Here is a 26,318-nt window from a genome sequence, read left to right as displayed (position 1 = left end):
TAGCTTCTTAAAACAAAACAAAAAAACAAACAAAAAAAACCCCTAGAATAGCTGGGTGTAGTGGTGCATGCTTATAATCCTAGCTACTTGGGAGGCTGAGGCAGGAGGATCACCAATTGAAGGCCAGCCTGGGCAACTTAGGGATAGCCTGTCTCAAAATTTAAAAAAGGGATGTAGCTCAGTGGTAGAGTAAGCCTGGGTTCCATCCCAGTCCTGGGGGTGGGGAATCCAAGTTCAACAGCTTAAAAACCTTGGAATATCTACATTATATACTGTAATGTAGCAGTTTTAAAAAACAAAGTACATTACCCAAGCTGTCAAAACCTTCTAAGATAAAATTGGCAAAAAGCAAGTAACAAAAAAATACATAGAGTGTAATGCAATTTACATAAAAGAAATCCCCATGTGCTAAAAATATGCTGTCTTAATTTGCAGTCATCTCTGTATGAAAGTTTCTGGGTGATATAATAAAATGAATAAAACCTTTAAAAATATATAGATATATAGTATGTATATAGATGTGAATATAAATACAAAGAAAGGATTAGAAAGATGTTGCCGAACTGATTGATGTTAGTTTCTAATATTAGGGTATTTGGAAAAGTGGAATTTACCTTATTCATATCACCTATAAGAAAATTCAAAAATAAATAAATAAATAAAATAAAATAAAGAAAATCCACTTGTTTAATTTATGTAAATTTAAAAGGAATTTAATGAGACAATCCTGGGCTCTAATCCAAGCCTTGGGGAAGCAAGTCCCGGGGTACATGGAGATGAGGAGTGGCAGGAATAGGGCATCTGCCAAAGGGACTTGGTAGAGAGGTTAAAGGAGAAAGGGAACAGAGCATATACAGGGGCAATCCCATGTAACTGGAATATCTGGAACACCTTTGAGACATTCCTGAGTCAGAGGAAATGGCCATGGTCAGCAGAGAATATTGAGAACTGAATAACAAAATATACAGTTATTTGAGGCCTGTGTGGTACAGTGAAATATTTTGATGAATGTTTATAGTTTTAGGTGCTTAGACTGGGTAAGACTTTGTAGATGGATTAGAAATACATATACCAAGCAAATGACACAAGACAACTGACTTTAAGGACAGTTCAAAGTTGTACGAGACAGGAAGACAATACAATGCTGCTTGTGTTAGCCTGGCCAACTTCTTATAGTCATGGCATAAACATTGGGCATTGGCCCTTTAACTATGTGAGTTCTGTGGAAAGAGGGTTATTCCTGGTTTTTGCATTGCTGGGGATTGAACCCAAGGCCTGGTGCATGCTAGACAAGCACTCTACCACTGAGTCCCATACCCAATTTCTTCTAATTGCTTCTCCCTTAGCCTCTAGAATAGTGCCTAGAATGTAGAATATACTTAGTAACTACTATCAAATGAATACATCTAACCAAAATTATGATGTAACTACAACAGAAGGATGTTGGACAGAAAATGTACACATGTAGGGTGGTAGTGGGATTAAAGAACAAAATCTTTTTTTTTTTTTTTCCAGTGCTGGGGATTCAATCCAAGGCCTGTACTTAGCTCTACTCCCAGTACCAAAAGTTTTTAGTGGGAAAATAATAGATAAAGTCTAAAACTGGAAACAGAAGCATGTGATTTAGAAATATAGATGTCTTACAATGGCTTGACTTTCAATTGTTTGATGGTGCCAAAGTGTTCCAAACAACTATTTGTCACTTTCAGCATTCAGCAAATTATGGATTATTTAACACTTTATTATAAAATAGGTTCTGTGTCAGAGGATTTTACTGAACTGTAGGCTAAAGTTAAGTTTTCTTAGTTTGAGGTAGGCTAGGCACACCATTGATGTTCCATAGATTAGTAATTAAAGGCATTTTTCAGCTTACAATTTTTTTAGCTTATGATGATTCTATCAGGTTGTAACCCCAGTAAGTTGAGAAGCTATAGTAAATACCAAAAGCAAAACAAAACAAAACAGTGAAAAGACTTGGAATTGGTTGTCTCTGAGGAGATAGAAATAGGAAGATTCCTTTTTTTTTTTTTTTTTTTTTGCGGTGCTGGGGATTGAACCCAGGGCCTTGATGCTTGTGAGGCAAGCACTCTACCAACTGAGCTATATCCCCAGCCCAGGAAGATTTCTTTAAAAAAAAAAAAAAAGAAAAAAGAATATGTAGTATATCATTCAATCATTCTAATCTATTAGCATGTGTAAAGAATTACATGGTGGTCCCATAAAGCTATTTCTAAATCCTAACCCCAGGAACCTATAAATGTGACATTTTTTTGGGAAAACACATCTCAGGAGATGTGATTAAAGATCTTAAGATGAAATCACCTTGGTTTATCTGGGCAGGCCCTAAATCAAATGACTTGTGTTCTTATAAGGCACAGAGGAGAGACAGAAGGAGAGGGAAAGGATAGCCAGGTAAAGATGGAGAGAGAGACTGGAGTTATGAAGAAATGCTGGGTTCATCTGATGCTGAAAGTGGCAAAGGAGGATTCTCTCCAGAGCCTTCAAAGGGAGCAGGACACTTCTGACACATTGATTTTAGGCCAAGGACTTTCAGAACTGTGAAGACAATAAATTTCTATTGTTTTAAACCAAGTTGTGTCATTTATAATAGCAATCCTAGGAATCTAAGATAGCATGCATAATTAGGATAAAATAAAAATAAGAAATGATTGATGCATTCATCATATTGATAAAAAAACAAATCAATAGATAACAGAAAAAGCATCTGATGAAAGTCAACTCTGATTCATGATACAAAAAAAATGTTTTAAAGAAAAGATTCCCAGCAAACTAGAGTAGATTAGGCCTTCCTTCCTGATGAAGGACTATCTGTTAAAAATCTAAAACAAAGTTGGGCACATGCCTGTAATCCCAGCAGCTCTGGAGGCTGAGGCAGGAGGATCACAAGTTCAAAGCCAATCTCAGCAAAAGTGAGGCACTAAGCAACTCACTGAGACCCAGTTTCTAAACAAAATACAAAATAGGGCTGGGGATGTGGCTCAGTGGTCGAGTGTCCCTGAGTTCAATCCCCAGTACCAAAAACAAAAACAAAAACAAAAAACTCCGACAACCTAAAACAACTGGGCAGGGTTGAGCCCTATAGTCCCAGCTACTTAGAAGCCTGGAGCAGCAAAGATTTTTGAGCCCAGGAGTTTAAGGCCAGCCTGGACAGCAGAGCCAGACCTTGTCTCAAAAAACAAAAACAAAACAAATAAAACCCTATGGAAAAGAGTAGGGATGTAGCTCAATAGAGCACTTGCCTACCAGGCTCAAGGTCCTGGGTTTCACCCCCAGCACTTTCCACAAAAAACCTATGGCAATCATAATACTTAATGGTGGAACCTTTATACTGCTTCTACTCACTCCTATACGAGATCCTAGTCAGAACAGTAAAACACACAAAAAATGACAACTTCTAGGTTACAGTCATGCTCATTTCACTCCTAAGTTGGCAATGAGGCAGGAAATGAGCCAGGAGAGGAAAACACTAGAAGTCAGAAAGCAGGCAGAGATGGCTGGTGATCAAGTATAGCAGTGGGGAGCTAAGGTCCCCCAATCATACCCAGGTTCTGGGAGGGAGTCAGAGTAGGGAAAAGAAATGGGTGTGTGTGGGTGGCTGGAAGCTGAAAGGGTGGAATGTTACCAGCAGTAATTATGCAGTGTTGATCCCTACCACCCAGGATAGGTGTCCACTCCTTACCCTAAGGGACAGCTTCCTCCATAGCAAAGCCTCTACCCAGAACCTCTACATTCATCAGTACAAAAAGCTATAGGCTTTATTAAATAAAAAGGAGGTAGAAGACAGATAAGGGAACAGTCCAGGACCCCTACCTCCACCTGCACATACACAGACATACAAACAGACACAACCAAGTAAATGACAGGGACCATCAGGGGACAGAATGAAGAGCAGAGGGAGGCAGCACCCTCCGTGAATGGGCCCGAACCCAAGGGTGAGCTGAGACCTGGGCCAGGGGCAGCCTTTCAGAGGGGTTATGTTTGAGCAGCTTGCAGATGAGGTCCTGGGCCCCTGTGGGCACAGAAGGAGGGAACTTCAGGTCCACCTGCAAGTGTGGAGAAAGAAGAATGGCGTTTGTCACCATGGCTACATTTCCTTGACCACTCACTCTATTCAGAGACTTGTACAGAGCCCAGGCAGCACATCCATTCTGTCCACTCCCAGTCCAACCCCTAAAACCAACAAAGCCCTGGCAGACCCCTCACCTTGACAATCCGCCGATAGGTCTCATTGTGTGAGGCACTCTCGAAGGGTGGGTTCCCCACCAGCAACTCGTAGCAGAGTACCCCGATGCACCACAGATCTACCTTCTCATTGTGTGTGCGCCCCTCAATCATCTCTGGGGGTAGATAGTCCAGGGTACCACACATTGTCTTTCTCCTGGGGGGATGAAAAGTGGGCAAGAGTCCACAAGTCAGACAGCCTTTCTTCTCCTTGCTGCCTGATAGCAGGGAGCCAAATGACCCCCAGATGCACCAGGAAAGTATTCCAGTCAAACCGGATAGCAACACTGGGGTAGAGTTGGGTGATAATATAAACCAAAGCACCAGAGGTCAGCTTACACACTGCCTGGCACTGCCACACTGAGGGATATATCCTAATAATCTGACATAAAAGCAATGCTCACCTTGAAATGAAAGAAACATTGGAGATATCTCTAATGCCCACCAAGTATGTTCTGCCTAAATAACAGAGGTTACCAAGAAACCAGTAACAATGACATGGCACGGTGGCACAGGACTGCAATCCCAGTGACTCAGGAGGCTAAGGCAGGAGGATGACAAGTTCAAGGCCAGACTTGGCAATTTAGCAAGGCCCTGAGCAATTTAGTAAGACCCTGCCTCAAAATAAAAAATAAAAAGGGCTAGAGATGTAGCTCAGTGGTAGAGTGCTTGCCTAGCATTTGTAAGGCCCCAAAAAAAGTTTGAGAATTTTCTCAATGATATGGCAAAAGGGTCCCAATATACCAAGTGGACTTGGGTTGTGGGGACAACCAAATTGTTGAGTCTGTTGCATGAGAACAAATCCCAATGTCTCTGGGTAATAAAATTTGGAGTTTTATGTAGAATGCTGCAGCCTTATGCCAGGGCTCCCTCTACCCCTGCCCCAGCTACCATACCTCAGAGAGGGGGCATGCACAGACCAGCCAAAGTCCGCAATCTTCAGCTCGCCTTGGAGCCCTAAAAGCAGATTCTCTGGCTTTATATCTCTGTGAATCACTTTTTTCCCATGGCAGTACATCAGAGCATCCGCCAACTCCTCCATGATCTGAGAGGGCCAACAACAGGGAGTCAGGCCTTAAGCTGCAAACTGTATATCTCCAGCCCCCAAACACCTGGGCTGGAGTCCCAGGTGCCCACCCAGGCTGACCGACCGTGGCTGTTCTCTGCTCATCAAAAGTGCGGCACCTCTGTAGTTCCTTGTAGAGCTCTCCCCGGGGGGCATACTCCAGAATCAAGTAGATCCTCCTCCGATCATAAAAATAGTTGTAGAGCCGCAAGATGTTGGGATGCCTGGGGGAACAGATAGAGGAAGCCTCAGGTTGCATCCTGGGATTAGGGAGCCAGTAAGATGACAGGACTAAACCAGAGCTGAACCAGGGTCGCACATGGACAAGAGTTAGGTGTAGTTAGGGGGAGCTGGGATAGCTGGCTCATACTGATAACTCAGGGGGTTCACTGGTCACAGCTAAGAGACAGCAGTCTGGTTAAGGTATAATTGATCCAGGAGCTGTGGGTGAGGGCACAAATGGGGTTAGGCTCTGAGGTGGGAACATACTGCAGATGGGCCTGGATCTCGATCTCCCTGCGCAGCTGGTGTTCCACACCTTCCTTCTCGATCTGAGACTTGAAGAGGACCTTGAGTGCCACAATGAAATGACTTTTCTTCTCTCGAGCCAGGTACACATTTCCAAATTTGCCTTTGCCCAGAGGACGCCCAATCTCAAAATCGTTGATTGTGAGGGGCCGCCTATTAGAAAGTGGGAGCAGGCAGCTCAGCGCTCTCTTGTCCACCCTCTAAGATGTATGCTTTCCCTCCCTCCCTTAACCCCATCTCTTGCCTCTTCACCATCCCATCCCACTCTCCACCCCCAGGCTTGAGTACTTACCTGGAGTTGGGTGCCCCACTGCTGTTTTCTCCTGCCTTCTGGCCAGGGGCAGCTAAGGAGAGAGCAGGTAAGTTGAGGCCCTCCTTTCATAGTCTCATCCCTACACCCTCCCAGATTTCAGTCCCTCTGCTCAATCTTCTTTCCCCTTTTCTAGTTACCTGTGGGCTGGCCATTGGGGCGACTCATGAGGACAAGTGCAGATGGAGTAGCAGGCTCCTTCCGGAGGACCCTCTGGGGCAGGATGTTCAAGCCTGATTGAGACTGAAAAGGAGCAGGGGTACCTCTGAGGGTGCCTTTGTCCTGGAGACCAGGCTGGAATGTGCTGCAGGCAGCATTTGCTAAAGAGCCACCCACCCGTCCATCCCTAGTTCAAAATTCTACTCATTGCTGCACATTAAAATGGGTTGCTAATAAACAATCTAAGATGGAGGGCAAAGGACTTACTCTAACATTTCACCTCTTTGATTTTTGTCCACACTACCTTCTCAAGCATGAAACTGTCCAACCTGTATAGTCCTGTCCATAGTACACACTCATTCACCCAGCCTCTAATCCCAGGTGACAGCAGAGGGCTAGGTCAATGAATATCCACAATTCAATAAATTTAACACAGAGGCATTCTCAAGGTTCTTTAAAAAGATCAGACTATTAAGGCTTGAATAAGTTCCTTGAAGACCTGAATGTTGCGGCAAACACCAGTATGTAATTCTTTACAACAGGCTTTAAGGACACCATGGTCTACTCTCATGGTCTTGGACCACTTCTTCACTCTTAACTATTCAGATTAGAGACACACTTTTTTTTTTTTTTTTTTTGGGTGCTGGGGATCGAACCCAGGGCCTTGTGCTTACAAGGCAAGCACTCTACCAACTGAGCTATCTCCCCAGCCCCTAGAGACACACTTTCTTTTGGGAGTGACCAAGGCAAAAGTGACAATGATTTCTCTTTCAGACTCCACTCTTGTAAGCCTTACTTTGTATTCCATGAGGGAATGTGCAGGTGGTAAGGGAACACAAGGACTCTGTAGGATGCTCAAGGTCTACAGGGAGCAAAGTCTGTGCAGCACTCTTTACTTCTTCAGCCAAGAGAAGAAAGCCTCCACTGCCTCTAAGAGTCTGCTCCCAGTGATATTAGTATAGATTGACAAATAACCAAGCTGAACAAAATATAGTACAAACATAGACTATTCTCATATCTATGTGGGAATTTAATATATATAATAAAGGTGGTATTTCAAAACAAAGAGTAAGCAGGATTTGGATGTATACACACCTCTAGTTCCAGTGACTTGGGAGGCTATGCCTGTAGGATCACAAGTTCAAGGCCAGCCTCAGCAAGTTAGTGAGACCGTCAGTCTCAAAATAAAATTAAAAAGGCTGGGGAAGTAGCTCAGTGGTAAAGGACTCCTGGGTTCCATTCTTGGTACCACAAAGACAAAAAAAAAAAAAAAAAAAAAAAAAAAAAATCAGAGGGTAGGCTCTTCAATGAAAGATGTTTGGATAACTGGAAAATAAATCTATTTGGACCCTTACTTCATACCAGTCATTAAAGTAAATTCAAGGGCTGGGGGTGTAGTTTAGTGGTAGGCGTTTTCCTAGCATAAACTGAGGCCCTGGTTTCAATCTCAACCATTGAAAATAACTTCCAAAGGATTAATTTTAAACTGTCCTGGACATTTTAAACAGTAACTTTATCTATGTTCTTCCAAAGTCAATTCTCTGCCCAGTTTATTTCTTCAGGGTAAGGGTTAGGAATTATGGCCTGAAGATCAGACCTTGCCTGTTCAGGCCCAGATATAATTTGTCTGTAGGCAAAGTCCTGCAGAAATCCTCAAGGGCTGGGAGTCACTATTGAAGCTGACAGCATTTGACAGGATTTGGCTGCAAGTGACCAGACCAGGTTCTGCAGCAAATTCTTGAGGCCCATGGGTAGGAGCGTAACGGGAAGAAAAGTGCTTAGAGGATCGTCCTCTGCAGAACCTTAACTCTCCAAGGTAGGAACACTCCTATCCCGGGGTGAGAAGGGCCTTACCGTCTGTCGGCCATAGGGCCAGAGGTAGGCATTCTCCTTCTGGGCCATCCTTACAGAGAAAATGGGAGGAGAGCTGGGCGGAGAAGGGAAACAGAGCTGTGAAAAGCAGAGAAAAGAGTGAGAGAGGTTGGATCGATCTAACCGGAAATGCTAGCCTGGACCGGTGGAAGGGAGGTCTGCCTGTTGGTCATGGTCCGATAGCATATGGGCGCTGCTCTCACCGCCTCCGCCCTGCTGTCTGTCCCACCCACTTTCAGGACCCTCGCTTTATCCTTGAACGCTCAGCAGCCAGGCGGAGTACGCGCGGGCCCCAACGGACCGCCCGATCTGCCTTGATCGCCTGCCCTCCCCCAGCTCAAGACCAGCAAAAGGAAAGCAGCTCACCCGGAGGCCGTAGCACAGCTACTATCCCAGTCGTCCGCAAACACTAGTGAACCTGCCTAGTCGTAGCTTTGCTGAGGCACTTTTAAAATCTCCCGCTCCGGCCCCATTGGCCGAGCTCGCCGTACATGCCCAATCCTCATTGGCTATGTCCGTCCCGTGACGTAGGTGTGGGCAACCAATGAGTGAGCTACCGCGGGCTCGGTTCGGGCTTAGTCAAGTTTCCTGAGAACCGCCCCCCAAATTATTTTGTTTCTTTTAAACATTTTAAAATATTTAATACGATTGGAATTTATCCGTCTGTGTAAACTAGGGTCTTTGTTTTCTATCAGATGGTGAGAGTCATTATGCCCACACCATTTTTAAAAGAAAACTACCCTGTTCCCAAGTTTTCAATGCGGCCCTTAATAAAATCACTGTATATATTGTCATCTTTAGTTATTTGTGGGTGATTGGTTCGAGGATCCCACTGCCTAGACACTCAAGACCCTTATGTAAAATGGCGTAATATTTGCATAGAACCTACACATTCTGAAGTCTAGGTTAAACTATTTCTAGATTACTTAAGATATGGAATACGATGTAAATGCTATGACAACAGTTGTAATACTGTATTGGATAGGGAATTATGATGCAAAAAGTCTACATAATTTTCTTTTGGAACCACAATTGGTTGAATCCTGGATGCAGAACCTATGAATATTGAATACCAACTGTTCTTGACTCTATTTCTGGGCTCTCTATTCTATATTCTATTACACTGTCCATTTGCGTGACTTTTTTTTTTTTTTTTTTTTTTTTTTTTTTTTTTTTTTTATGCCATTGCTATTTTGATCTCGTAAGTCCTTCATGTTCCTAGGAGGAATTTTCCACCTGTGGACCTTTCTCTGTTGGTCCTCAGATAGCTGGCATGTTGTTTGGAGCTACTCTCCTTTTTACTCCTTCTTGCTACACTCCTTTTTTCTCTGCTCCCCACCCTTTTCTAACCCTCACATTTCCCTAGTGGGTTAAATTAAAGTGTATCAGGCCTGGCTGGGTGGTGCATGACTGTAATTCCAGTGACTCTGGAGGCTGAGGTAGGAGGACTGCAAGCTCAAGGCCAGCTTCAACAATTTAGCAGAGCCCTAAGCAATTTAGTGAGATACTACCTCAAAATAAAAAGGGCTGAAGGTGTGGCTCAGTGGTACAATACCCCTGGGTTCAAACCCCACTACAAAAATAAATAAATAAGGGCCTCTGATCATGGCTTAGTGGTAGAATGCTTGCCTCCCACGTGTGAGATGCTGGGTTTGATCCTCAGCACCACATAAAATGAATAAATAGAATAAAGATATTGTGTCCATCTACAACTAAAAACAATTAAAATTAATCAGGACCTTCTGCGAAATAATACCTGGTGTGTATTTGTATGTCCTGTCTAGCACCCTTCCCTATTTTTTTCCCCTTCTAGGGAAACCACCTGCTTCCCCTTTCTGTAATAGTGTAGTTATGCTGCGTATCTGTAGTATGAACAAGGTTAGAGATCTGGATTGGTCTTTTGTACTCAGAGTTCTCCCTTATGATTGCAAGATGACTGCCAACTACCTGTTTCTTTTCTTTTCCTTTACTTTTTGGTGCTGGGAATTGAACTCAGGGGTGCTTTCTCACAGAGCTACATCCCAGCCCTTTCTATTTCTTATTTTGGGACAGTGTCTCACTAAACTGCTTAGGATCTAACTGAATTGCTGAGGTTGACCTTGAACTCGCCATCCTCCTGCCTGGCCTCTCAAATTGCCAGGCCTGTGCCACCATGTCTGGCTGTTCCTTTTATTTTGAAAATCACGTTCCAAGAAGCACCCAGTATATTCCATGTTGGTCAGAACTGTTTCACAGGGGCTGGGGATATAGCTCGGTTGGTACAAGCACAAGACTCTGGGTTCAAATCCCCAGCACCGCAAAAAAAAAAAAAAAAAAAAAAAAAGAACTGTGTCACAGGACTTCTGAAAGACGGCTGGTAAAGTCAGCATCTCTCTCAGCAGCTAGAGTGAAAGTGTAACAGTGGTCCACTTTACTTTTTGAATATAGCCCTCCTTGCTCTGAAGGTTATTTTTGTGTGTGTCTGTGTGTGCATTAACAACTTTATTGAGGTATGTTTGATATACAAACATTAAAACTTGATGAGGGTTGGAGATATAACTCAGTCCATAGGGTGCTTGCCTTGTATGTACAAGGCCCTGGGTTGAATCCCCAGCACCACCACAAAAAAGAAAAACAAAACAAAACAAAACAAAACAAAAAAATAACTGATGAGTTTGGAGGTAAACATACACCTGTGAAACTATCACCACAATTAATGCCATTAAACACAGCTACACCGCCAAAAGTTTGTATACATTCTTATACAGAACATTAAACATCAAAAGCATAACTATTATACAAGGAAGTTCACCCCTTCTTTTTTTTTCCTCCCCCCAGAAAGGATTTTTCTTTTTAATTAAAAAAATTTTTTTTCATACATTATATAGGGTAATATTATCTGTCTCATTCTACCACCCTTCCCATCCCCACCATCTCACCCCTCACCTCACTCCCCTCTGCACAATCCAAAGTTCCTTCATTTTTCCCTGCCCACTCCCCACTATGGATCAACATCCACTTATCAGAGAAAACATTCTGCCTTTGTTTTTTTGGGGATTGGCTTATTTCACATAGCATGATAGTCTCTAGTTCCATCCATTTACCTGCAAATGCCATAATTTCATTCTTTTTTAAGGCTGAGTAATATTCCATTGTGTATATATACCACATTTTCTTTATCCATTCATCTGTTGAAGGGCATCTAGGTTGGTTCCTAGATGGTTTTGCTATTGTGAATTGAGCTGCTATAAATATTGATGTGGCTGTGTCACTGTAATATGCTGATTTTAAGTACTTCGGGTAAAAATTGAGGAGTGGGATAGCTGTGTTAAATAGTGGTTCCATTCCAAGTTTTCTTAGGAATCTCCATATTGCTTCCAAAGTGGTTGCACCAACCTGCAGTCCTACCAACAAAGTGTACCTTTTCCCCCACATCCTCACTAACACTTATTATTGCTTGTATTTTTGATAATTGCCATTCTGACTAGAGTGAGATAAAATCTTAGAGCAGTTTTGATTTGTATTTCTCTAATTGCAAGAGATGATGAGCATTTTTTCATGTTTGTTGATCGATTGTATTTCTTCTTCTGTAAAGTGTCTGTTCAGTTCCTTTGCCCATTTATTGATTTTTTTTTTTTTTTTTTTTTTTTTTGGTGTTAAGTTTTTGGAGTTCTTTATATATCCTGGAGATTAATGTTCTGTCTGAGGTGCATGTGGTAAAGATTTTTTCCTATTCTGTAGGCTCTCTCTTCACATTATTATTTCCTTTGCTGAGAAGCTCTTTAATTTGAATGCATTCCATTTATTGATTCTTGATTTTACTTCTTGTGCTTTAGGAGTCTTGTTGAGGAAGTTCGGTCCTAAGCCAACATGGTGGAGATTTGGGCCTACTTTTTCTTCTATTAGGCACAGGGTCTCTGTTCTAGTGCTGAAATCTTTGATCTATTTTGAGTTGATTTTCATGCAGGGTGAGAGATAGAGGTTTAATTTCATTTTGTTACATATGGGCTTCCAGTTTTCCCAGCACCATCTGTTGAATAGGCTTTTCTCCAATGTATATTTTTGGCACCTTTGCCTAGTATGAGATAACTGCATTTATGTGGGTTTGTCTCTGTGTCTTCTATTTTGTACCATTGGTCTTCATGTCTGATGTGGTGCCAATACCATGCCTTTTTTGTTACTATTGCTCTGTAGTATAGTTTAAGGTCTGGTAGTGTGATGATGAGGCTTATTTTTAAAAGGACATGTTCTTCTCTCTCTTTCCTCCCTTCTCCAACAAAATTAGGGAGACAGGGTTATCTTTTCTTCCCCTAGTTAACTGTCCTTGAACACTCCCATCACAGGAAGGAGATAGCTGCTAGTGGACCTAAGAAGTGAATTTTAACACACTTTCAGGGCACACCTGGGATCCCCTGTCAGGGCACACCTGGAATACAGCCTTTGAATAACTTCTTTAAAAGCCCTCTGTTTTCCCTGGTGGGCAGAATCACAGCATCAGGGATAAGAATTCTCTGTGTTTCCCCTTTGTTAGCAAAGCAATAAAACTTTTTCCTTTTTCTCAAAACTGTGTCATTATTAAATTGGCATGAATTGGCATTGGGGACAAGGAGCTTTGGGTTACAAAAGCAGCAAGGGGAAGCTGGTAGAAATAAGTGACTCCCACAATTGCCTACAAGTTTGTTCTAGGGAGCCCAAGAGTAATTTGGAAAGTTGGAGACCTATGTATTATGAGGCATTTCCAAAGATTTGATGATCAAGGTCACCATGCTGCCATTTGCAAAAAACCATTTTACTACTTGAGGTACACTCTTTTTACTTAGGATCAGCCCAACTTCACTTCCCAAGATTAGGAACCCCATTTCTATTGCAACACTTTTACCAACACATTAGGCATAGAGAGACCAGCAAAGGAAGCAATTTTTATAAAAGTTCTATTATTTGCAGTATACTTTATTCCTCATGACCTACGTTAGGAAGACTTTTCTTGAACCTGTCAGGGGACAGATTGTATAGGTGAAGTATGCCTGATAGATCCAATACAGTATTTCTAACCCCTGCAATCTTTAAATTCCTACCTGTACATTATATCAGAACAGTTTGGATCCTTCCAGGAGTATTTGTGGGTCAGCATAAGATTGGCTGGGGTTGTAGCTCAGCAATAGAGTGCTTGCCTAGCACATGTGAGGCACTGGGTTCGATCCTCAGCACCACATAAAAAAATAAATAAATTTATTTATTTGTCCATCTACAACTACAGAAAAAAAATTTAAAAAGATTGGGATTTGCATCTTTCATAAAAAGTAAAACTATCAGATTTCCCACCTGTCTGCTCAAATCAGTGAATAAAATTTGTTATTTTGTGTTTCTCAAATGATTTGTGGAGAAGGACCAGTCTTGATTATTTTAAGCTTCTCACAAATCAATATTTTCATAAAATACAATACATATGTGTGCCTCAGAATGTTAAATCTGAAACAACATAAAAATTGCAAGACCACTTTTTATGTTATAATTGACACATATAAAAGTGCTCTGACAAATGCTATGAGTTTCTAAATGCTTACTTTTAAGCGCTATACTTGTCTTGGATCAGAAAAAAAAAAAAAAAGAAAGAAAAAAAGAAAAAGAAAAAAGTCCACAAGGTGGCACCAGTTTGTGGACCACACTTTGAATATACACCCATCTATAACCACAGCAATAAATGCAATTCTGTTCAAAATTGTGTTCTGGGTGGGCAGGATGTTGAACACCTGTAATCCCAGAAGCTGAAGCAGCTGAGGCAGGAAGGAGAGTTCAAAGCCTCAGCAAAAGTGAGGTGCTAAGCAACTCAGTGAGACCCTGTCTCTAAATAAAATACAAAATAGGCCTGAGAATGTAGCACAGTGGGCAAATGCCCCTGAGTTCAATTCCCAATACCGCCCTCAGCAAAAAATTGTGTTTTGTTCTCCTTGGTTGGGAACACTTGAAATCCATTCCTCTGTAAAAATTTTATTGTGTCCTTACCATTTTGTTCTTTAAAAAACTTCACCAGTTGTTAATGGTAAATTAGCAATTCCCTCTGAGTGTAGCTTTTTTTCCTCTCTTAATTTTTCATCTCTTGAGTCATGTTAGATGTTTGGATTGTGCTGACCAAGAAGCAATGAAAGGTTGTCATGAGGAGGAATGTCATTATTATTCTGTCAGGGGCTGATCTTTCACATGATTAGGAAGGGACAGCACTGTTTTGTGTTCCAAAGGACAAGGCAGGATGTCTAGGTTACTACAATGGTTGGAAGGCCAGGATGTCAGTTTCTTTGTTATAAAGACAGTTGGGGCTGGGGCGGGGGCTCAGTGGTAGAGCGCTTGCCAACATGTGTGAGGCACTGGGTTCGATTCTCAGCACCTATTTAAATATATATATATATATATATATTTAAATATATATATAATAATAATATATTACATATATATATATATATATATATATATATATATAAAAGGTCTATAGACATTTTTAAAAGTATTTAAAAAAAAAAAAGACAGGGTCTCTCTATGTTGCCAGGCTCATGCAATCCTTCCACCGTAATCTCCTGAGTAGCTGGGACTATAGATGTGTGTCACTGTGGTTGGCAGCTCCTTCCCTTTCCCCCTCTTTCATTTTTTCTTTACTTTCTTTCTTTCCTTTTTTTTTTTTTTTTTTCCTGTTTATTTGTTTTGGGGCCAGGGATTGAATCCAGGGGCTCTTAGCCACTGAACCACATCCCCACATCCATAGCCCTTTTTATTTTTTAATTTGATACAGGGTCTCACTGAATTGCTAAGGCTGGCTTTGAACTTGCAATCCTCCTGCCTCAGTCTCCCCAGCCACTGGGATTATAGGCGTGCATCACCATACCCAGCAAGTTTCTTTTATTTCTGATACTATTTCAACAAAAAATGTGAAGATATGAATTTTCATCAACCGACAAACCCCTTCCATAAATCAAAGGCAGACTCATTTGGAATGTTCTTGCTGAGAAAGTCTATCAATGCCCCCAGGTCTTTCCACTAAGTTTTCCTTGTCAAGATTAACCTGAGGCAACACTGTGGAATTAATGGGGCACCCCTGTCCCATCCAGACTCACTTGAGCACCCCTGTTTCAAAAGACATCACTATCTTAGTTTGCTCTTGGCTATAATAGCCCAAGTGTTTGTCTTTGGTGCAAACTACAGGCCTGGACCAAACAAGTACCAGCCATGATGACTGAGAACTGAGACCATGTCCAGGTCCAGAATATGGGCCATTTATGCATCATCCCAGGATGAATTAATCAGCCAGAAGGTGCCCCTCCCCAGGTGACTGAATCGCAAGCCTCTACACTATGCCTCAGTGAACTTTTTAAATTTTTACTGTAACATTCATACAAGAAATAGAGTTGCATTAATTTTCACAAACTGAACAAGCCTATGTAAACAACACACAGATAAAGAAACAGAACATTTCTAGCTCAGAAGGCCTCAGAAGTCCCCCTCATTCTCCTTTCCTTCCTACTACCTACTTTTCCAAAAGTAATCATATCCCATCAGGGTGTGGAGGTGTACACCTGGAATCCTAGCAATTCTGGAGGCTGATGCAGGAGGATCCAAGTTTCAGGCCAGCCTCAGCAAATTAGGGAGACCCTGTCTGAACATAAAACAAAAAGGGCTGGGAGTGTAGCTCAGTGGTAGAAAGTCCCTGAATCAATATGCAGTACTACTACTAAAAAAAAAAAAAAAAAAAAGTAATCATACCCTGACTTTCAAGCCCATATGCAAATTTTATTTGCTTTGTACTTTATGCGAATGGAATCAGACGTATATTGTGTGTCTGACTTCCTTTCTTCAACATTATTTAGTCATAATTAAAATGATAAATTTTATGTTAAATATATTTTGCTATTAAAATTATAAACTTTTTTAAAAAACAGGAAAAAGAACACATGAAATGTATTACATGTTTAGGGCATGTGAGTATTAAATTGCAGGAGACTTAAATATCAATACTCTTTAGGCCAGGCATGGGGCGCATACCTGTAATCCCAGCAACTGGGGAGACTGAGTTAGGAGGATCACAAATTCAAAGCCAGCATCAGCAATTTAGTGAGACCCTGTCTCAAAATAAAACAAAAAGGGCTGGGGATGTCACTCATTAAATGCCCCTGGGTTCAATCCCTGGTATCAAAAGCAAAACAAAACTTAAACCAAAAAAAATGTTTTTTTCTTCTGGTACCAGGTATTGAACTCAGGGGCGCTTAACCACTGAGCCACATCCTCAACCCCTTTTTACATTTTGTTTAGAGGCAGGGTCTTATTGAGTTGTTTAGGGCTTCCCTAAATTGCTGAGGTTGCCTTTGAACTTGTGATTCCCCTGCCTCAGCGTCCGGAGTCACTGCTCCGGGTTTACAGGCCTGCGCCACACCTGGCAAAATAAAACTCTTTAAAAGCACCTGTGTACTATTCGATTAGTCAAATCTTTAGGTTTTACTGTATTTTCTTCTGCCCCATTCCCTAGACTACATTCTCTCCTTGGTACTCCCCTGAAGGGGAAAGAATCCTCCTAGATGGCAAAATGTAGTTTTTTCAAGAGCCCACTTCATTCTTAGTAGAGAACCTGCATCTCTTCCTCGTGGTTTCTGGCGCTCTATACCTTCACATGACAAACTTCTCCAGTAATTAACTATAGAAATGATCCCTGAAAACCCGGCGAGGTAGAGCACGCCTGTAATCCCCGAGACTGCTTGGGAGGCTGAGGCAGGAGGATCGCGAGTTCACAAGCCAACATCAGCAAAAGCAAGGGGCTAAGCAACTCAGTGAGATCCTGTCTCTAAATAAAAATACAAAATAGGACTGGGTATGTGGGGGGGTTCAGTAGTTGAGTGCCCCTGAATTCAATCCCCATTACCGAAAAAATTAAATAAATAAATCCCTGAAAAGTATATATATATTTTTAAATTTGAATAAAAGACCTACAGGTGAAGCCCCAGTTTAAAATGTCAAAAATTATATGTATTTCTTCTGCAATTTCCCTCTACTGTTGTTATGGGTAGGGTTGTGTCTGTCCAGCCTGGTACGTTGACCCACACTTGTAATCCCAGCAACTCGGGAGGCTGCGGCAGGAGGATCTTATGTTTGAGGCCAGCTTGGCAATGTGGAGAGATCCTCTCCCACAACAACAAAACCCACTACAACTAGCTTTCTTGTTTGCTGGAGCAAAGGGAGGGATAGTGGGAAAATTACAGTGGTTACAAATATCAGTTACCACCAGGTAACCAGAGAGTAGTAAGGACTAATAAGTGCCTTTTTCCTCTTTATTATGAATATTTCTATGAATATTCCCCCCACCGTGTGTGTGTGTGTGTGTGTGTGTGTGTGTGTGTGTAGTAATTAATGTGGGCAGAAAGATAGAGTTAAAAAATTACCACTTTTGTGGGTGGTGTAGAAGAAAATGAGGTGGGAGGGGGTGGGGGACAGAAAGATAGTAGAATGAGACATTATTACCCTATGCACATGTATGATTACACGAATGGTGTGGATCTACTTTGTGTACAACCACAGAAATGAAAACTTGTACCCCATTTGTGTACAATGAATCAAAATGCAGTCTGTAAAATGAAAAAATATTTTAATTAAAAAAAAAGAAAAGAAAAAATTACAATTTTTGCATCATCTTATTAACATAATGCCTGTGCTCAGGTTTGGGCTGCCAGTGAGCGGAGCAGAACAGTGCTGCGGCCAGCTTCGTACTCTCTCTACCTTAGGTCGCCAGAGTTCCTCCGCTCCACCGGGCGTTGCTGTCATCAGCAGGTCTTCAGTTCTGCAACAGGGGGAGGTCAACAGTTTCCCTCTGCTTTCGTCCGGACTGACACAGTGACCACTCTGGAAGAAGGCAGGGCAAGGGTCAGCGAGAAAAGAGCACGGCATAGGTTCTAGTGTAGGCGGCGACAGCCTTGTGGACAGTGTTGAGAGGGTCAAATACATGACTCAAGTCCGTCACAGTTAGAAAGGCATATTTATTCGAGGAAAGATAGGTCAAGAAATTTCCCACTGGGAAATAAAAAGCCTATGTATGTGTTGAGGGCGAGGCGGGGTGGGAATGTGGCGGGCTTGAATTTCTCTGTATATTTTTCAATATACAAAAATCAGAAAAAAAAAAAAAAGCATGTGTTCCCCGGCATCTAGTGACTGCTAGAGAAATACATAATATTTGTTTAACATTCCTGTGCTCTACCTCAAATTAATCAGAGATGATTGAACTCATTTTAAGTTAGTGAAAAAGAAAAAAAGAAGGGTCGGTTCTGCATGACAGTTAGCAGGACAGCTAGAACCGCTAAGGCGAACCTTCAGCTGGAGACTAAAGTTCCAGGAATTGGTCACAGAACTAATTCAGTAGAAACAAAACAAAAACAGACGAACAAAAAAGTACAGTGATGCTCCTGGCAACATTTTTAAATAGGAAGAAACAAATCTGCAAATAATTAGATAGGCAAAATACCAAAATTTAGGAGAATTGATTAATAATTCACAGAATTGTCATCAAATTTTAGGTACTCATTAAAATTATAAGGTCTATAGAATCATATTTCTATTACGATGACCAGCGATAACAATGGAGTACAGGATTAGGGACATCACTGGCAAAAGAAGTGAAATCGCCAAAAATTAAAATAGTGTTTTAGGATAGTGATCAAAAAATGACTACTATTTTAAAAACGATTAGTTGTTTCTACACTTTCCAATAAAGAGTATTTATTGCCACAAATAAATTTTCTGAACAAGAAGCTGGGACTTTTAGTGAATAATTTCTGTTAGGATACCTAAACTACCTATGAAATTATAATTATGACTATTTTGGTTGGTCGATTTGATAGGAACAGTAAAATGAAATTATAGTGCCCAAATTTGCTTTTAGGAGATATTCATGCACTTTAGGAAAAAAAAAAAAAAAAAACAAAACAGAAAAACTTATTATTTTTTACTTAGTATATTGATTGGGGTTTTTTTCTTTAACTTGGAAAAGTACAGTTACTGACCCCGACGTGATTTGAACACGCAACCTTCTGATCTGGAGTCAGACGCGCTACCGTTGCGCCACGAGGCCTCCCGGAGCCCAACTTTCGTGCGGTATCGTGAACAGACTTATCGTCAGCAATGAGAGGCGGAGCTTTATTCTTTAGCCGTGTCCCGGAAATTTTAATCTATTCAGCTTTTTTGGGCCCCTGGGTCAAGATAAGCGCTCACGGGTAAGGCAATCAAATTCACTTTGTGTAAATGTCCAAAAGAGATAAATCGTGCTCAAGTGCATAGGACTTAAGGTCCAGTTCTTTCACCTTGGAATACATTGAATTCACTCAACAAAGAAGCGATATCTATGTGTTTGAGATTTTTTGTCTGGAATTCCTCTCATGACCGTGTCAGGGTAGTTCTGCCCTCCTTGAAGATATTTTACACTTAATCCCCGCCTGCCGCTGACTCACAAATCCTTTTAATTAGCTTCTCTGGGTTTTGGTTTTCTTATCTGTAATTCTATACACTGGACATAATCCACCTTGTCGCGCGGGAGAAGGTGCGCACCAGCAGTGATCAGAACCCGGTGCCACTTACCCGATCGCCCAGCACACTGTAAGTTAGTACTCCTGCGTCGGCTCTACCGTTTCCAGCTCTTAACGGGTCTTTCAGATGGATGAACGTAGACCTTAAATAACTCCTAAAACAGGGAGTTACCAAGTGCGTTGGTGGTATAGTGGTGAGCATAGCTGCCTTCCAAGCAGTTGACCCGGGTTCGATTCCCGGCCAACGCAACGCTTCTTTTTCTTTTTCACAAAAATTTATTTATCATTACCCTTTCTTCTCCTTGTTTCCTTGTGTATGGCGTATTGAGGATTGGCCTTGAGGCACACTACCCTAGGCCTGGGACTCCAGCCGCATCGCCTTGCTCGCTCACTCCCAGCGAGAAGACCCTACAGTTATGCCAACTTGGGACTGGAGACTGAGGATCACGATACCAACGCACAGATACAGACGCAGGAAAGCGAAAGAGAACCAAACCCAGCTTCGGCAGCTGGCGCCGAGCGGCTCAGCTCGGCACGGCTCACCGCGGTTGGGCTCGGCTACAGGATACGATTGGAATTGTGTTAAGTAGAAAGCAAGCTGAGGGGTTCCGATCTATTACGTGAGTTGTTTTATGCTGTTTGCCCATCTGTGTTTTCTAAGTCCTCATCAACGAATACGTCTATTGCACATAGACGCATGAGCAGAGAGAATAATGGCTAATGTAGCCGTACGTTTAAATTGCAAGTTACTTGAAGTAAAATGCAAACTGGCACTCAAAATGTGTGCTCGATAGTCAGGGCAAACTTCCTCTTCTGCTCTGGTTCTTATTCTTCGGGCACAGACGGAATTTTTCCAGATGAATGGGATTTAGTGGATGTAAAAGTGTGAGAGGGAATAAAAGTGAAAAGGAACCACAGCTTCTCCCCGTCGGGGAATCGAACCCCGGTCTCCCGCGTGACAGGCGGGGATACTCACCACTATACTAACGAGGAGTGAGCTACGTAAATGCCTTTCCGTATCGTTGATCTGGGATCTCGAAGGTGCTCGGAGCGCATATTGTGGAGTTTTGGGAAGGTTGTTTTTCCCAGCGCTGCTAATCATAAATCTATGCAACTGAACGCGAGTCCCTATAAAGGCAGAAAGGAGTAGGAGTGACCGAAAGAGAAAGGCGGTCTCTAAAGCTAGAGACCCGAGTTCTGACAGATCCTGGCGATCCAAGCCCACCCCGAATTGCTCCCATTCCCTTCCTCCAACTGTCATTCACAAGTGGAGGTTAATGGGCATCATTCAAATTGAAACAAGGCTCTAGTGACCGAGGTGAAGCAACAAACTGTAAAACGGGGAGCAAGCAGAAAGTTTGCGTCTAAGTCTGGACGTATCTTCGCTCTCCCTGGCATGCGTCGGAACTGTGCACCAAGTTTCTTCCTGCCACCGGGTTTTCACTCAGAACAAAAAACTCACTGCACATAAGTCGACACGGGTCACTTTCCAGTTCAGTTTTCCGTCTTACTAACAACATTTTGTGCTTAAGGTCAGCAAAAAGGGTGGGCTCGTCCGGGATTTGAACCCGGGACCTCTCGCACCCGAAGCGAGAATCATACCCCTAGACCAACGAGCCGACGTACAAGAGTTCCCGCGACCGCCCTTAGAGGTCGTATCACACTTGCTGCGGTCCCGGGGACACCATCTACAGCTGAGACACGCAGGCGTGCTGTCAGGAACCATTCTCCCCAAAGGAGTACTCCAGGACACGGGTTTGAGAAATCTTCTGGCTGCTGGCCCGAGAGTCCCGACTCCTCCCAGGAAATAGCGTCGAGGAAGTGGGAGGGAGTGGTCTTTGCCTCCACCCGGAGTTGTTTTCCAGTACAGCCTGGAACACTGCTCCCGCTCCCGGTGGTCACCGACCCCGTGCCATCACTGAATCTGGATTTCCCATCCTTCCCACCTCCGCCCGCAGTCCTTGGGCCCAGCTCCCCATAGTAGAGCTTTGGGGACAAGCCTGGTTTCAGGATGGGTTGGGGACAGTTAATGAGTCGTAAAGTACCTAAGTGAACACCAGCCTCACTTGCGGTTCCTGCATTTTGTGTAACTTACTGGGGTGACCAGCAGGATATGCCCTGGACTAGACTCGTCAATAGCCCAGTGTCCCTACACGCGTGACAGTGCCCAGGTGACAAAGGCAATGATTCCTGGGGCCAAGAAAACCGACCGAAGAGGTGTTATAGAGCTGGTGTGGTGGGCGGGTCTGGCTTTCCAACCTCCAGAGTTGGGTGGTATACCAGGTCTTGTAACCAAAACTTCCCTGGACACCCTTGCCAGAACTAGTCCCAGGGCTTCCAGCCTATAGGATCAGGTTACCCCTTAGCCTCTGACCTAGCAATGGCTCTCCTAGGAGACCCTCCTTCCTACCTGTGGCCTAAGACTTCCAGAAGGTAAAGAGCTCTAAAGAAAGTAACTCATGAGTGTGATCCAAGACCAGTAGGCTTAGATTTGAGGCCTCAGTGTCAACTGGGGGGCTCAGTGAGCCTCAATGTTAGTGCACTTACCACAGCTCCTGCCAAGTTTCAACAAGATCTGGTGGGGTCAGTTACAGTTCAGTTTCTTGAGCCAGGGAGGCCCCTAGGCCTGACTCTGAATTTCAGCGGCCCTGCACCAATTTGGTAGCATCCATTGCTAGGTTGAACCATCTTGTTTCATAGCCACTTTTGTGATTTGTGGGGCCAGGCCCTTCTTAATTCTCAATCCACAAATACTTTGGTAGTGAGGACTTCAGTGAAGGGTTCAGGTCTTGATTTTTTCTTTCTCAGATGTCCCCAAACATCCTCACCTTTCCCATCAGAGTTGCAAGTCTTCAGATGGTTGTGGAGGTTCTCCGGGCTGACCTGGCGCCTCCTCTCCCTAGTCACTTTCCAATTCCAGTCTCCTCTGGCTTGGCGTTCAGGCTCCAGTTCTCCAGTCACTCCTCCCTCACCTGGCCTCAGGCACTGAATCTATGCAGGGGGAGACCAAAATCCTTCAAGACCCTTGATGAAAACTGTGACCTCCTAGAAAAATGCCTTCCATAGTGAATAAGAATATCAATGGTCAGTCTTATTCAAACACAGGAATCACACCTGGAGGCTAACTGGTAGACATATTAAAGAGGACCATCAAGGCCTATTTCAAATGTAAAAGATCCTGAGGCTCCCCTGTAGGGAGCCAACTCCTTTGTCCCAGAGGTGGAAAAACCAAGGTGGGGGTGAACTCAGATGGAGGTTATAGGAAGGAAGATGGGGGTGAATCTGGATGGAAAGATGATAGCCTTGATACTTTTCCGATGCCTATTTTACATACATTTTTGTCCCATTCTCTACCCAGAACCATATATAAACTCCTAAGCTGGCACACCAAAATGGATTTTTCTGCTCTCAGGCCCCCTCCCACATGGTGGGAGTTCTATCGCTTCTTGCTTAAATAAATTCTGCTGTGTTTACTCTTCCCTCCTTGATTCCCTGTGAATTTTATTCTTCAAAATTTGTGAGACAAGAACCCAGAGGAGATGAGACTAGAGTCTCATTTCAAAACTCCAGTTTCAATAGTGGAAAGGAGTCCCCTTTCAGAATCCAAAGACTAAGGTACAAACAACTAGTCATTGTTTCAACTCTGGTGGAAGCATTTTACTTTTTTTTCTTTTTTATGTTTCACATTTTAACAGGAGTCAGAGATTTACACTCAAAGATCCAATTCTAAGATTTAACTTCAGGCAGTCACAGTTGTTTGAAAGAGATTGGGTAGGAAATAAATGGGTGAGAAGATATTTGAGGAGCTCAAAGCTCCTGACCCCCAGCACTTCCCTGATGTGGGTATCCTCCTGAAGTTATTCCTTTTCAGACTCCACATCCTGTCAGTTACTCAAACCTATTTTTTTAAATCCTAAATGTCTTGATGTCATCTCTACAATTGCCCTTGCAAGCTTTTAACATTTCTGTGACCAACCCACCCCACATGATCTGATTGTAACATTTATGTAGCATATTATATAACTTGGTGAAATATGTTGTTTTTTTGTGTCCCAGGGTCTCATAAACTCCAGCAGGGCAGGCTTCCTCTATTTGTTTCCTGCTGTGTTCCCAGGCCCCACTCTCTGCCTGTTTTACTTTGTTTAATGGAGTTTCTACTTGCTCATTAAGACTTGACTCATCTCCAGAAAGCCTCCCCTAACTACCCTCTACCCTCGAACTGGAGGAGATGCCACTTCCCTTGCCCCCATATTCTAGCAGCACCCTGTCCCTGCCCTTAGCACTTTATGTTGTGATTACATCCTCTCAAGAACTCTAAGAAAAGTTTACCTTATCCATGTGTTTCCACAGCGTTGGCTGTATTGTGTGCAGACATGGTCTGGGGGTTTTCCTATCACCTGCTTGAGGTGGGAGAGCAATTCTTTCAAGTCAATATTTTTACTCAAACATTTCACAGAGGATCCTGAGCTAAGGGATAATGTCTAGACCTTTCTATCTTCCAAGGAAGTTGGACCTTCAGACAGTCCATAAGTCGGTCTTCTCTCAGCCTCATTACCATTCATTTCTGCCTTCACCAACCTGCCCTGCCTTACACACCAGGTTCCATGGAAACTGTATTACTCTTTTCTACTCCCTGTCCTTGTTACTGAAACTTGATCCTTGTCCCTGATGCCAAGTCATGCCAATTTAATAATGAGGACGGTTTAATAATGAGGATGGTTTTGAAAAAAAGGAAAAAGAAGATTTGCTGCTTTGCTAGCAAAGAAGAAACACAGGGGAGTCCAGCCCCAGAAGCTGTGATTCTGCCCATCAGAGGAAACAGAGGGCTTTAAAGAAGACTTTCAAAGGCTACATTCCAGGGCACCCTGATGGTGTGTTAGGATTCATTTGTTAATTTGGGAGATAGTTACTTCCTAGTTCTTCTGGTGACATCTCCTTCCTGTGAAGAGCAGATAACTCAAGGTAATCTGATTCCCTGCCCCCAAGTTAGGGAGGAGGAGAGGGAGAAGAGGAAAAGAAAAAACACTTCCAGGATAAGCAGCAAGGGCTACATTCAAAAGGTAAAGTGCACCACTGTTAAATCCTCATAGTTCCAGTTTTTCAATAACTTCTTGTAGGAAACCAGATAGCTTCAGACCAACCGAATCGTGTTAGCGCATGGACCCAGACTTTCTTCTTGTGGAGAGGGATAGAGATAACTACACGTGAAAGGCCCAGTTCAGGACTCTACCTACAAGCTGCATTATATTTTAAATATATAAAATACATATAAAATTATTAGGCCCCCAAGCCAAAAGAAATATAATGAAGTCCCGAACAAAACCAAGCAGCTCAGATTCTAGACCTTCTACAGTAGAAGCGACTTGGGTGGTAGAGCAGCCACCAGCGCCATTGCGCTGTGGCATTCGCTGGGCAAATGACTGTGTAGGGCTGAGCAAGATTGCCAATGGGGTGAGAGGGCCAGCTTTCGAAGCTGCGGTCCACCAGGACACCTGGGTGCTCTGAGAGGAACTGAGACCCTTGAGTTCTCTGATAGAAAAGCAGTACTTTAGGGTCTCCTGATTAAGTCACAAAACAGCAGAAACCCCTTTACCTGAGCCGAATAAAGGCACCGCTGGGATTCGAACCCAGGATCTCCTGTTTACTAGACAGGCGCTTTAACCAACTAAGCCACGGCGCCAAGTATAACATTATTTTTCCCTAGCAAGCACTACAGGAATATAACATTTCCAGCCTACATTTTCAAACCCAAGGTAAATCAATTTGACTTTGAGAATACACTATTCCACTTAATTCAGAAATGGGTAGATATATGCTTTCAAACCTAGCAAGTAGTAACTGATTGGGGCGTTTCTCAATTCTAGAATTCTGAGATAATGTGATTGGATTAATGGGTCTCTCAATCTCTGGGGGAAGAAAAATATACCACGTAGTCGGCAGGATTCGAACCTGCGCGGGGAGACCCCAATGGATTTCTAGTCCATCGCCTTAACCACTCGGCCACGACTACACACTTGTACTGAATTCTTTCTGTGCCTTTCTTAGTTCTCGTACGTCATGAACACTCCCTTTTGTTACTGTTTTTGTTCTAAGCCTGTTAAGACTGAAACAGTGTTGCGCAAACGCCAGAACCGAATGGGCGCTGACTGCCTTTGCCTTGCGGCCCCGCCTTTTTGGAACCCTCTTTTATCGATCTTCCTTCCCCATTCTCCCAACAGCCTCCGGTAACTGCACCTCCCGGAAGGGCCTTTGCCTTGCGACCCGTATTTCTGGAGTCCTTTTTTTACCGATCTTCCTTCCCCATTTTCTCAACCACCTCCGGTAACTGCACCTCCCGGAAGAAGACGCGAAGATGCCTATAAAGTATCTTCTCGATGTCTTGGAGAGCTGTAGCATGTTGTTTTGAAAAACAGCAGGTGTAACGTTTCGTTATCAAAAAGTTCCTTGGTGGGGTGGTGGAGGAGTATTTAAGGATAACAGGAGGTGAGGGGCTGAAGCTTGAGAAAAAAAAACAGAAAATTCTGGCCCGTACGGGGATCGAACCCGCGACCTTGGCGTTATTAGCACCACGCTCTAACCAACTGAGCTAACCGGCCAGGGACGTCGTCTTTGTTCC

General features: G+C 43.0%; 1 protein-coding gene, 7 non-coding genes and 1 pseudogene across 10 annotated transcripts; 1 reads left to right on the top strand and 8 right to left on the bottom strand.

Moving 5' to 3' along the window:
* Positions 1 to 2,167: 2,167 nt before the first annotated feature.
* On the bottom strand, positions 2,168 to 8,677 carry Aurkb (aurora kinase B). 3 transcript variants are annotated; one of them, XM_047545653.1, is made up of 9 exons: positions 8,544 to 8,677; positions 8,160 to 8,255; positions 6,287 to 6,389; positions 6,129 to 6,180; positions 5,798 to 5,989; positions 5,394 to 5,532; positions 5,139 to 5,287; positions 4,225 to 4,399; positions 2,168 to 4,064 (listed from the first exon to the last, which is right to left on the bottom strand). In XM_047545653.1, the coding sequence occupies exons 2-9, from the start codon at positions 8,205 to 8,207 to the stop codon at positions 3,891 to 3,893; spliced, it is 1,032 nt and encodes a 343-aa protein (XP_047401609.1). In that variant the 5' UTR covers positions 8,208 to 8,255; positions 8,544 to 8,677; the 3' UTR covers positions 2,168 to 3,890. The 3 variants fall into 3 exon arrangements, with proteins under 3 accessions (XP_047401609.1, XP_047401610.1, XP_047401611.1); XM_047545654.1 differs by lacking the exons at positions 8,160 to 8,255; positions 8,544 to 8,677 and adding an exon at positions 7,401 to 7,446; XM_047545655.1 differs by lacking the exons at positions 5,798 to 5,989; positions 6,129 to 6,180; positions 6,287 to 6,389; positions 8,160 to 8,255; positions 8,544 to 8,677 and having other exon boundaries at positions 5,390 to 5,464.
* Positions 8,678 to 16,658: 7,981 nt separating this feature from the next.
* LOC124981602 (uncharacterized) lies at positions 16,659 to 16,857 on the bottom strand (annotated as a pseudogene).
* A 2,322-nt stretch (positions 16,858 to 19,179) lies between these two features.
* On the bottom strand, positions 19,180 to 19,251 carry Trnaw-cca (transfer RNA tryptophan (anticodon CCA)). Its single transcript has one exon. It is a non-coding gene; the product is annotated as a tRNA-Trp (tRNA).
* Positions 19,252 to 19,879: 628 nt separating this feature from the next.
* Positions 19,880 to 19,951, top strand: Trnag-ucc (transfer RNA glycine (anticodon UCC)). The gene has a single exon. It is a non-coding gene; the product is annotated as a tRNA-Gly (tRNA).
* A 672-nt stretch (positions 19,952 to 20,623) lies between these two features.
* On the bottom strand, positions 20,624 to 20,695 carry Trnad-guc (transfer RNA aspartic acid (anticodon GUC)). Its single transcript has one exon. It is a non-coding gene; the product is annotated as a tRNA-Asp (tRNA).
* Positions 20,696 to 21,249: 554 nt separating this feature from the next.
* On the bottom strand, positions 21,250 to 21,321 carry Trnap-cgg (transfer RNA proline (anticodon CGG)). Its single transcript has one exon. It is a non-coding gene; the product is annotated as a tRNA-Pro (tRNA).
* A 3,987-nt stretch (positions 21,322 to 25,308) lies between these two features.
* Trnat-agu (transfer RNA threonine (anticodon AGU)) lies at positions 25,309 to 25,382 on the bottom strand. Its single transcript has one exon. It is a non-coding gene; the product is annotated as a tRNA-Thr (tRNA).
* Positions 25,383 to 25,630: 248 nt separating this feature from the next.
* Positions 25,631 to 25,712, bottom strand: Trnas-aga (transfer RNA serine (anticodon AGA)). Its single transcript has one exon. It is a non-coding gene; the product is annotated as a tRNA-Ser (tRNA).
* A 512-nt stretch (positions 25,713 to 26,224) lies between these two features.
* Trnai-aau (transfer RNA isoleucine (anticodon AAU)) lies at positions 26,225 to 26,298 on the bottom strand. The gene has a single exon. It is a non-coding gene; the product is annotated as a tRNA-Ile (tRNA).
* Positions 26,299 to 26,318: the final 20 nt, after the last annotated feature.

The sequence above is a fragment of the Sciurus carolinensis genome, chromosome 3 (assembly GCF_902686445.1).
Source record: "Sciurus carolinensis chromosome 3, mSciCar1.2, whole genome shotgun sequence".
Taxonomy (NCBI): domain Eukaryota; kingdom Metazoa; phylum Chordata; class Mammalia; order Rodentia; family Sciuridae; genus Sciurus; species Sciurus carolinensis.
The sequence above is the reverse complement of the archived record's forward strand: the minus strand, read 5'-3'. Positions and strand labels throughout refer to the sequence as shown.